This window comes from Morone saxatilis, unplaced genomic scaffold (assembly GCF_004916995.1).
Source record: "Morone saxatilis isolate NCDOM2014 unplaced genomic scaffold, NCSU_SB_2.0 Contig10, whole genome shotgun sequence".
Lineage (NCBI taxonomy): Eukaryota > Metazoa > Chordata > Actinopteri > Moronidae > Morone > Morone saxatilis.
The window spans coordinates 18,544,318-18,556,944 of NW_023339652.1; the positions used below are offsets into that span (position 1 = coordinate 18,544,318).

At 39.0% G+C, this 12,627-nt stretch overlaps 1 protein-coding gene across 1 annotated transcript in view; it reads right to left on the bottom strand.

The window, feature by feature from the left end:
• rergla (RERG/RAS-like a) overlaps positions 1–8,674 on the bottom strand; it is a 16,763-nt gene extending 8,089 nt beyond the window's left edge. The window contains exons 1-2 of the mRNA XM_035674619.1: positions 8,665–8,674; positions 6,092–6,283 (exon numbers count right to left, since the gene is read on the bottom strand). Coding sequence (XP_035530512.1) covers positions 6,092–6,283; positions 8,665–8,674 — 202 coding nt within the window. The remainder of the gene's footprint in view (positions 1–6,091; positions 6,284–8,664) is intronic.
• Between the last annotated feature and the right edge of the window lie 3,953 nt (positions 8,675–12,627).

Below are 12,627 nucleotides of genomic sequence, written 5' to 3' on the forward strand. Positions count from 1 at the left end.
TGTCTGTTAACTGTTCCCAGAACTCAGAATGGTGTAACTGTTGTTAAGGAGTGACCGCTCCAACAGGGATTAAAACATTAACTGTTTTCTTACACATCTTGGCTCTTTTTTCAAGAACTTTCACATGATAGAGAGTGTGTGACGGTTGGTTGACACCATTCATGGTAGATTGATAAAACGCTTACAGAAAGACAAATCATGAACTTTTATGCTTATAACAAATGCCACACAACAAGTACATTCATTTACCATTTACCATATAACCAGAACAACAAGTCGTGATATGTTCACCTAAAAATAGATATTATAGATTTTAGATTTCTGAAGAGAGAAGAATTGAGTTGGCATCTTTAGGCAATAGTAAACAAACACGGAACAGAAGTAGAACTAATGCTGAATCCAAATTTTGCCAAGCATATTTAAATCAATAGTTGATGGTATATACAAGTTGTATTTCTCAGTGTCCAAGGTAGTACAAGTAAGTCCAAATTTATAAAAAAAACAGGTTTGTCCTCAAAGGTAAAGAAAGCTGCAAAACAGACAGAACACGTTAAGTTTGTGGCAATTAGTGACAATCAGAGGACCGGAGAAATACATATTTGTGCACATTATAAAAGTCCAGTGTGTAATCTAGGTGGGCATGAAGCGGCAAAACTGGTTGAGTGCCCCTATTCTTTTATCCAAGTGTTTGGTTTGTCCATTCTTGACTTGCTAGAATCTATGTGTAGTAACGCAAAGACAGCCTTTTGATGGCTTACTAAGGCCGTGGTTCAGAGCAAGAGCGGGCGTCTAATCGAAAGGTTGCAGTTGAATCCCCGGCTCCCTGCCGCCCACATGTCAAGTATCCTTTGAGCAAACACTGGACCCTGTTAGTTTCTGTTCAATGGCTTTGTAATCAACTGAGTGAATGTGTGTGAAAGAGGTGAATTGTGGCACGTAATGTAAAAAGCGCTGAGGTGGGTCGAACAGAGAAAGAGTAATAACGGAAGTACAGGTCCATTTACCATTTACAATGGACCTAGGTTGTTGTCGCATTGTCCACTGTTGACGATTACATCACACTATTATAAACATGGTACGTGTAATGAATCTTAGAAGGTAATCTGTGATTGATATACAAACAACTTTCGCTGGTATGCACTACACTATGCAAAATAAAGTATTTAAATCCTGGGGAATATTTAACTCATCCTCTGAAACAACTATGTTGTTCAGGTAAGTTTGATCTGTAACTGAGTGTTATGGTTTGTTGTGTCAACATTCTGTGACCAAAATGGTTCTTTCCGGGGATGGCTCCACAGTTCTTCCACTGCATGTCACAATCATGCAGGCAGAAACAGTGGCAGACTTGTCTGGAGTGGGAGAGCTGGGACCTGCACACGCAGGCAGAGGCCAGAATCGCAAACCGTGGCTGGACAGCGCCAGAAGGTCAGAGGTGCTCTGTGTGCTTCGGAGGGCCTGCGAACTGTTTTGATGGTAGCAAACAGCGGATAATGGTATCATGGGGTCCAGTTTAGCTTGTTGAATGAGACAGGAGCTTATCCCTCTGTGATATGACAGTATCATCTAGCCACAATGCATGTTGCTCCTAATCCGGCCTACCATTAGAAAACCCCTTAACTTTCTCTCAACATACTCTACAGATCAGCTGGTTTTTGCTCAATGAAAAACACTTTAGCTTACGGCACACTATCCATTGTTTTCTGGTGTAGCCTACATGAAACCCCTCAGTGTTGGTTTAACTGGCCATGAAAACATGAGGGGTCAAATCTTGATCTGTAGTGTTTAAAGTATTAAAAGTCTTAAAGGGCATTTTAAAAAGTCACATCCACATCATCACGGTTTGCTGTGGCTTTGGGGCTGGGGTAGGAGGGTAGAGCGGGTTGCTCCACTAATAGGAACGAGCAAGATATTGAACCGCAAAACTGCTCCCTTTATGCTGTTTTGATGTCATCCATACTGTATGAAATGGGTGAATGTGCGCATGTTTGGTGTAAAACGGTGCTTTGCAGTTAGAAATCATGACCTGGTTATTCAAGATACATTCACATCCTTGTTGGAGCACTTTTCATGCTAAGAACTATGGTTTTTTCTCATTCCTATCACTGCGCAGAAGAAGGCTGCCAATTTTTTAGTGCTAGCTAACGTAACACACCACCTGCACACCGCTCATCAGCAACCAGAGACCTGTTCATTGTGGAGAAGGGTCCAGGCTGCGGGCTTGGGGGCGTTCCCGTCATGACACAAGAACGCCTATTTGGGCGTTCCTGGTAGCGTTTCATCGACCAATCAACAATTCATACTTTGCATCACGGTGGTTACCATGGATACCTGGCGGGCAAAAACGCCGGCCTTCATCTCTCTCATTATAGTTACATTTCGAGGTGAAGTAAAATCTTAATAGACGTAATTGAGTCAGAAAACAATCACAAGTGATCTTGATTTTTGGATTATGGACATTATTTAGTTTACAAATTCCATACCAGGACTTGAAATTACAACGTTTATATTGTCAAATCACATAAGGAAATTATTGCCTTGCGTTTTTCCGTCAGTACGTAGTACGACGTTACGACGTACAAAAGAAAAAGCATTAATGTTGATGGGGTGGGCCATGTTCAAAAACCTCGTAGATAATTACAACAGCAGAAACATTGAATTAAAACACATGCAATTGTTGTTAGTTTTAATTTACTTTGGCGGTGAAAGCAAGCCGCAGCGCTGTTTCCCCGCCTTCGGCGAATGTAAATGCCAGGGATAACACCGGTTACGTCCTTGGCTAAGATTCCTTGAAATTAGTATTTACTGGCGTTTATACTGCTGAAGAGAAACGGATGTTCTTGACCGCCAGTCCAGTACGTCATTGGTCAAAGTATCATGAATTGTTCACTCAACAACTGTCGTAGAAATATAGACTAATGGGGCCTAACGACGTTATAATGTAAGCATATTTAAGATTGTAATTGGAAAACTAACTAATCTGTAGAATGGCATAGACTTGCTACATCTCCACTAAAACATTTCTAGATCACGTATAGTCTATCCATAATAAAAGCATATTTCAAATTTACAACGAACAACACATACATATATAAAAGAATCTGACACTATTATTTGAATTAACTTCTGGTTTTCTTTATGCGAGATTAAACACTCGGTCATATCATAGGCGATCAACTTATGCTTATATTAAACCGGATGGTTGACAGTTAGAGTTCAGCAAGAAAGGCCAAAAAGAAGGGGCGTTCCACGTCAGCGAAAACGGAACCCCCACCACCACCGAGAACCGGGCCCCTAATTTAGCGTGGCTGCAGTTTTGAGTCTTACGGTCAATGAGTCATGGTAAATTGGAAGCAAGGCTATGCCATCCTTCTCATAAATTGAGTAATTCTAGGACCAACAGACTATTGAAGATATATCTCCTTTGTCTGCGACAACATGCCCAATCGATGCCAAGAATGGTTACAATTCTACAGATGACCCATACGCGATCACACTACATGATGGCGAGTGATTATAAACGGTGAAAAAACATTCTTTGTTTCTGAACAACAATAAACTTTTAAAATGAGAGGTAAAGAGTGGCCAAGAAGGAGTAAAACATGGGTGGTAGCCGTATAGCACTTACTCACTGTTGCAACGTATATTTCATATTCTTATTCTCCTAGTATTCATATCGGCAATAACCTGCAAACACTCACCTGCAGCTTCATTCTTTTCACTTTTTTTTCTCAGGTTTCGACTAAACTCAATATCAAGGCACAGGGACCGCTCCTGAGGGTCGAGGCGATTAAGGCTAGGACCTGGTTCACTTCGTGACATATGGTGGCAGATCGAGAGAGAACAAGGAACAATCAATGGACAAAACTGCAGATGCAATTTGATGCATTATGTTCATGCCTACCCCCCTGACTTATACAATCGCAGTCATCAAGCAACCTAGACGCAGAGATACCATGTTTCAGCTGAAAAGTGTACTGACACAACTACCCGATAGTGGATAGTGTATCCCAAACAGACTTAAGACCTTGTCCGTGCGATGCTGTCTTAACGGATCTACAACTCTAGTCATCTCTGAGTAGGGGGGTGGGTGAGGAGATAATATGGATATATAAGTAGACAGAATCGAGAGAGGATAGGTGGTAGCACTGTTTTATTGTATAATAACATACTTACTCTAGACATACCTGTTATAAATACTGAATCACGGCTTTAAGTGCAATAATTTAATTGTAACTGCTAATTTCTGCTAATAGCTCAATTGCCTATACACTGTATAATAATACAATGCCATATACAGTCGATAGTATATCTATCTTATAGTTCTATCCTCTATACAGTTCTCTCACATTTTATTTATATTTTATTCTTATTTGTTACTTCGAATGTGTTATTCATTACATTTATTCTTATCTCTACTCTCTATATTTAGCTAAGAGTTTCATTGGTTTATCTGTATATTCGTATTGTTTTATTCCATACCTCTAAGGTGTTTTGTCCCAAAGCGGATCCAATAAAGTGGCCACCCAGTCTAAGTCTCAAGAATCAGGAATCAAAATACTCTAATAATCCCAGGGGGAATTATTTAGCCACGTAATAGGCAGCATGCAGTTTCGCGCATGCACACTTCAAGGTCAACGTAAGTCTAAGTCAACAGGCTAAGATGCCATTAATGTTTACATCCTGCATTGTCAATAGTACAAGCCTCTAGTGCGTGAGTAGATGCACGCTTCCTTTGGCAAAGATACAGTTTCGGAAAAGGCCTTATGAAGACAACGTGAAGCAGTCGTCTAATTTTCAGTAACACAAATCTACCATATAAACACAGCGATAGCCTCACATTCATCAATGAGACATGGCTAAATTACTTTATAATTAATCTTGATGTAACTCCAGTTCTAGATGTGTTGATCTGTATTATACAAAGCAACTGAAAGAATGTAAACAGTTACTGTGGGGAAAATAATTAAATCATAATAAGGCCTGATTATGCATGCATCTAGTACTGCAGTGGTGAAATTGATACTCAACTTTAAATCAAAACCTCTGACATACTGTACCTACAGCAGGATTGCCATCAACTACTTGCATGGACGCTTAATCCAGCTTCGATGGCTGATAAGTGGTGTCATAAACTCCTAACCTGCTGTTGCTCTAAAAAAACTGAAACGCAGAGATTCGATTAACACAATGTAAGTCGACTTCAGATTCTATTCAAATCATCAAGTTCTTTTTTTTTGGGGGGGGGGGGGTAAAAACATTCATCTCACTGAGCCCTCTGTTACTGCAGCTATGGCATGGCCTGATGGACACACACAACTTCACCTGAAGTTCCAGATTCTTCTAAGGACCTTCTGGAAATGGAGAGGATGGACCCTTTCTATTTTGGACAACCGGAGCACCTGGTGGAAAGCCACGCTAACACAGGGATAAACAGAAAGGACCTGGGATGGCCAAGGTTGATAACCCAGGACCTTCTTGCTGTGACCAACAAGGAGAAGGAAGGGGGTAGAACAGGATTAAGGGGTGGAGGATCGTGAGAACTGAGACAAACAGGAGAAAGAGGACATGCAAGATAGACATGCTTATACAGGTGAGCACATGCGATTGAATTACTAAGGCACAGGTGATAGCATTGGTGAAAGAGGCATGTTCCTGAGCCTTAGTATAGTAACTTCATGAAAACGCAACATGTTGGGCAAGAGAGGAGCGCATGTCGGGAACGCTGAACCCTAGGAAAACATGGTTTAGCTGGCAACGCGTTTCTAGCAACGGTGTGATTGCCCACTAAGAGAAGCTGCTTTTATTTAATGGTGAATAACAATACAGAACCAGAAATTGCTGACAGAGGACAGTCGGATAATGTGAAATAGTATTTCAACTAACCAACATATTATTTTTTACAGCCTAATAGTGCAGAAAAGCTTCTGCATGCTGCCTTTTCCAAACCATTGTGGTTTAGACCAAAACAGAAACAGGTTCTGAAAGGCTCATGATTGCTCCATGAAGAAGCCCCCATGTATACATTAAACCAACAACCTCCTTATCACCTACACTACAGGTGTCTCAGTGTTTCGTAAAATACTCTGACCTTCTGCCGGGCTGCTCCACATAGTCAGCTCACTGAGAGCACAGATAAGTGCTCCATTCAGAGCTGTGCGGAGAGGCACACTGCCAGCACTCGTGCAGCTCTCTGTCCCAGTGATAAAGACAGTCAGAGATGAGTCTTGTTTGTTGTCCACCACTTGCTGTCTCACTGCTCTGCACTGCAGCAGGGAGACACCTGAGCAGGACAGGCATGTAAGGAGCAAGGAGAATATGATGGAGGGATCTGCGGGAGGACAGAAGGGAGGAGGGGGATGGGGGTCAGACTAAGGTTGCGGTTGTAGTTGCAACACTGATAAGGCCACTGGGATGCTCCTGTAAGGTGGTATCAGAGGAGCAGAAGCATCTGCAGCCACATCTCAACATCTATGCCAATAATGTGCAAAGATCTGCTGTATGTATTGGTATGTCTTAAATGTCCTTATCTCTATGTATGCCTTATTGTAATGTTATACTGCACCAGTTGTCCTGTGTCTTTGACTTCTTGTAACGTTAGTTTGCACAAAAAATGCATCAATCAAAACAACATAATCAACAATAATGGTATACAAAGTGTTTCTTGGAAGCTTAAAGAGATATCAACATTACAAATTTCTTTTGATAAATACACTATATTACACTAACAGTAACTTGTTTGTAATTCAATTAAATTTTATTTGTATAGCACCAATTCATAACAAAAGTTTATCTCAAGGACACCTTTTCAAATGAGCAGGGTCCTAGACTGTACTCCCAATGAAATAAAAAAAGAGAGCCAACAGTTCCCATCATGAGCCAAGCCACTTTGGCGACAGCAGCAAGGAAAAGCTTTCTTGCAGAAACCTCAAGCAGATTTCAGCTCTAGGTGGGACAGAGGGGGGTAGAGAGAGTAGAGGGGGAGGAGGGTAAAGAGAGAAAGAAAGACAGAGATGCAAAGCAATAACAATCGCAACAATAACAACTATATCAATAGAAATGACTAATAATAATAATAATTATAATGATAATCATGAAGACACGATGACAACAACCATAACAATGGTGAATGATGAATAAAAATTATGATGACAATCAATAATATTAGCAGTGGGGGTCAAGCAGAACCATGGTGGCAGGCACAATGATCTATGAGTTATACCAAGTGGCTGTGGCTCAGGAGGTAGAACAGGTTGTCCACTAATTGGAAGGTCAGCGGTTTATACACTGGCTCCTCCCGCCGCATTTCGATGTATCCTTGCGCAAGATACTGAATCCCAAGTTACTCACGATGCTGTGCATCGGTGTGTGAATGAGTTAGTTTGGGTGAATGGGCATTTAGTGTAAAAGTACTTTGAGTGATTCTTAGACTCTTTTTTGATTAGGCTGGCTAGTCAAAAATGTCTTAGAAGGGTGGGTGTTTTTTTTCTATTGAAACATTTTTTTCTTATTTTTTGCTATTGCAGTGGTACATACAGATCAGTAAAACTATTGTGATATGTCAGTTTTGATAACATGTAAATTAGGAATAAGGAAAAAAAGGAAGAAACAATCAGCTCTAATTCAGAACATTTTTTATATGCTGTGCACCTCTAGCTCAGGTAAATGCTGTATCCCCTCCCATTTACACTGTACCACGAGGGACAGTATGGAAGCTTATTTCAGCTAGTGTGATGGAAAAAAAAAGGTTTCTGCAAGTCATTATACTATAATAATGACGATAATTATTTATACAATAATAATGACTTAGTATCACAAAGTCATTATTTTGATATTGAGAAAGTTTCTCAATATTTTGAGATACTAAGTCATTATTTTGAGAATTATTTTATAATGACATACAGAATCCTTTTCCCCCCCTGTCACATTGGCAGCAATGGGCTTCCATAGAGTAATGGTCTATGAAATATCACTGAAAAAACAAGACTGGCAGAGAAACTGCATGTACAGCATACAAACTGATATAAACAGCCTTTTTTGTTGTTTTTTTACTCCTTGGATACTATGGAGGGTGGTTGTGCAATTCTGTATGAAATCAGCCAGTCCCTGCAGAAAGTCTGAAGCTTTTGTGTGACATTAATCCTGCAGCACAGATCATGTGCTCTAAACCAGGAAAGAATCATATGTGCATTAGAATGCTACACACACGGAGCAGCTTTAAGATTTCTTCATCTAAAGCCTTTGAAGTCAGGATGTACAGCTTCATTCAGCACACTTCCACTCAATTAATTAGGCATAATGAGATCGTGGAATCTCTCCTGTGCTAACCTGCTTTGATTCTTAAAGCTGATGTCTGATGTGTGCAGATGAAAAGAGCAGGAAGAACCACCGCTCTGAGTCGTCTCTGCATTATTAAACTGCAAATTGATGGAATTATGTATAATGGCAGAAAACTGAATCAACTTCTTCTCCAATACCACAGTGTTTCCTGTCCAGCACCCAGGTATTAGCCTGTCAGAGCTCAATGAGGACTGTATCATTTCCCAAAGTCTGATAAGGATTTCCCCTTTCAGAATGCTGCACACATTATATTAAGCTGCAGTTGGTAACTTTTATTAAATTAACTTTTTTTCATATTTGCTGAAACTCTCACTGTATCCTGACAGTCAGACATCTCTACCAGGCCTAAATGAAAGCAACTAATCAACTTAATTCTACTGCTGTCCAAGTCTCTGAATGGTTTAGGTCCAAGACTCCTATCAGATCTCCTGACCCAGTACCAAGCTTGCAGACCTCTCAGGGTGGCTGGTCCTGGATTACTGTTCCCAGTCAAAACTAAGTGTGGAGAAGCTGACTTAAATTTCTATGCTGCTCAAATGTAGAACAAACTGCCAGGAGAACTAAGACTGCAATGCTGACTACTTTCAAATCCAAGCTACCTGTTTACCATTGCTTTAAATTCATCTTTAATCAATCAAATTAGTTTTATCTGTGTTTATTTTATGTGCTTTTGCTTGGTTGCTTTTGTTGTAGCAATTTGGGTATGAAATATGTGTACAGATTAATTTGTGTAGCCTTGCCTAAATCTTACATACTCGTCTTTTAATGGAAACATACCGCATTTCCCACTAGGGTCCCTAAAAGATGAATATGGTTATGACCAAACTGAACACTTATAGAAAACACTGGAGCGACCATCATCAGAATACCAAATGAGGAAATACTTTTTCATCCACCACTAGAGTTCTACACACTTGGAGAATCTGTAATTGGGACACTGAAATTGAATTAGAAACATTTCTCCTTATCCTGATGGGAAATTGAGATTTCTGAGTAAAGGGTAACAGAAAATGGAAATTCTATAGCAAAGTACTTCAGAAAGGTATATTTTTACAGCTTTTAGTTCAGACTATTAAAGACACTTTAATGATAATTAGAGAGATTATAAACATTGAGAATAAATAGAAGCACAAGACATTCGCTATCACCTCCCACATCCCTCTCACCTCCTTATGTAACGCCTTCATAACGGTCATACATAATGCAGAAGGGCTATTTTGGGGTTTTAGAGGGAATCTCATGTATCATTAAGTTCCTCTAGAACAAGACAGAAACAATGGTGAACACAAGTTTAATAATGAGGAGAGCCAGCTCAGTAACCATGTGCATATGGTTGGGCACATCAATCACATCTTACATGCAGGAATGCACAGAGCTGTGTCACAGCAGCTTTCAGAGATTCTACTTAGCCACGCTGCTACACATATAAGCATTTCTGTTATTATTTTAGATCATATTTCTATCAGATTTTACCCACTAGAGAGAATAAATGTCTTTAATACAGACTGCAGAAGTAGGGGAACGCTCCAAGTAAATCAATGATGCTAAAAGCTGAACTGGCTTTGTTCACCTGACGGGCAGAGAAAAGTATTCCAGGCCAGTCTCATCTCTCTGCAGGGGCCACAGGCTAAATCTGGTGCAGACTGTATTAACACATCACAGACAGAGCTGATTATTTGAGGAAGGAGAGAACAGACAAAGGAGTGTGAACATGACAATAACAAAAGACTGTTCTTTACATCTTTTTATGTGTAGAAATTCAGGAGGAACTGATGGAAGCTGTGCCTTTTGTGGAGAGCTCAGAGAAACACTGCTACATTTATGTATGTACTCAAACAAAAGAGCTGTTAAAGGACCAGTGTGTAGAATTTAGTGGCATCTAGCTGTATAGTTGCAAATTTCAGCAGGACAGAACAACAGAACAAAAGTGATACAATCATAAAAATGTAATTAAGACCAGACTGCAAAGCCAAAAGTTTTACTTTCACTTTCAGTCTTTGTAACAGATGTTGGATCCCAGCTGCAGGATTTTGCTCCCTTTCAACCACAAGAATGTTAGTAAAGTCCAACACTGGACAGGTCTGGCCAGTGGTGGACTCAAAAAGGGCACCAACATGCAGAAAGTTGTCAGGGTTAGGATTAGCACCCTAAAGGAAAACTTCACATTCACATTTTGTCCACTGTTTACCAGAGAGTGAACGCTCTGTGAATATAGATAAACATAAAAATAACAATCTTTGGTTTTTGGTTGTGGCCCAACTGGTGACCCCTAGTGGGGTCCCAACTCCCAGGTAGGAACTGCTTTAACGTTACATCTATGCCAATACACTCAAACAGATAATATATAATGTTTATTTATTTATTTTAAAATTGGCCATTTTGGAGTTCCATACAAAATTAAATCAAACTTGCATTTATTATTTGCAAATACACCTTCCATATAGAAAGGGAACATTTCAAGGAGCATTGTATTGTAATTACAACGGTTGCTCTACATATCACTTCTCATACATATCTATGATTTTTACCTGTTTATATTTTTGCCATTATTTGCACTTTACTTATATTTTAGAATTTCATAAACAATTAGTCGATTAATCCAAATGGGTGACAACTATTAAATTAATTGCCAACTATTTTGATAGATTATTCAATTTTTAGTATTTTTTTTTTAAATAAAAATGTTATTAAAAAAAGTCAAATTATCTGATGTGAATATCTTCAGCTTTTTTTTTAGTCCTCTATGACAATGTTTCCAACACTTTTTTTTCTGGGGACCCACTTTTTAAAAATGACAAACCATGGCAATGCATAGATTAACATTCCTATTTCTGCATCATGCCATATTTTCTTTAACAGTTCAAGCAGCCATTTTAAAGAGATATACATTTGATAAATCACAACTTTGTTTTATGAATTTGTTATTGAAAACATAATTTATAAATGAGATCTAATGAATGCATTTAAGCAGGGTTACTGTAATAGGCCTTCTTATTGTTTTTATTTCCTCTGATGAGCTTCCTCACAGTAATGGTAATTTGAAGACCCCATGCCCTTACAGAATGTAGCTCACTTTATAAAAAAAGACATTTATTTGCGACCCATGTCTGGGTCACGACCCAGTCTCTATGACAGTAAACTGAATATCTTTGGGTTGTGAACAAAACAAGATATTTGAGGACGTCAACTTGGGCTTTGGGAAACAGTGGTCAATCTTTTTCACCATTTTCCGACATTATATGGACAAGATAACTGATTGATTAAACAAAAATGATCAACAGATTACTTGATGATAAAAATAATTGTTAGCTACATCCTTAATTTACAGTCTATATATTTTCTCTCTTCCTAATTTGTCTTTACTTTGAGTGGTCATAGTACATGCTGCTTCACAAGGGACGGTAGAGTTGTCTGTGCCTCCATCTAGTGTTAATAGAGCCGTACTGCAGTGACTGATCTCTGAGCTCTGCTTTTAGTCTGTCTGATGGTGAACAGAAACAGTCAGTGCGATGAGTCTCTTAGTGTGGACTCTGCTGATGAAGTGACCACCCATCATTTGCCTTCTAAAATAGAAACCTAATTGCTCTCTCTGCTCGGTGGTCCACTTATAGAAGTGTTGAAAATTTAAAATGTCTTCATCAGCAGTACTGGCCTACTACTGGAGGAGGACTAATCCTCCAAACCAGATATAGGATATAGTTTAACCTCAGATGCCTTCAGGTTTGCGACCCTCATCTTTCTTCCATCAGGTGTCTTTCTTCACTCACTCTAGGTTGTTACGCAGTGACATGGATGTGATTTTTACTATGCTGGCATATCAAAGGCACCTGATCTAAAATGACTTGTGTTTTATATCTTTTAGATAGACTTGATGATCCTTGTTTTTCTATTTTGGTCCTTTTATCATGTTTTCGAATCACTGTTAAGTAAAAGAACATCAAACTCTGTCAGAAAGTAAAAAGGGATTAATTTGGTACTAAAAACACTGTAACTCGATTGATTTCACTAATTCATATATAATATATAATATATAATATATTTTGGCACAGAAAGAACTTCCCACTCACTTAAACTGGAATCGTGTTAGAAAGGGATGGTTAATTGGCAAAGTAAAAACTATTTCAGTGATCATATGAACACCACCGGACTGTGACAGAAGAAAAAGTCATTTTTAACCGTTACAAACTGTTCACAGGTCCAAGAAAGTCCTCATAAAAGTGTCTATACCATATTTTGAAGAATATGTAAATAGCCTATCTTACGTTAATAAATTCATTATTAATCCTT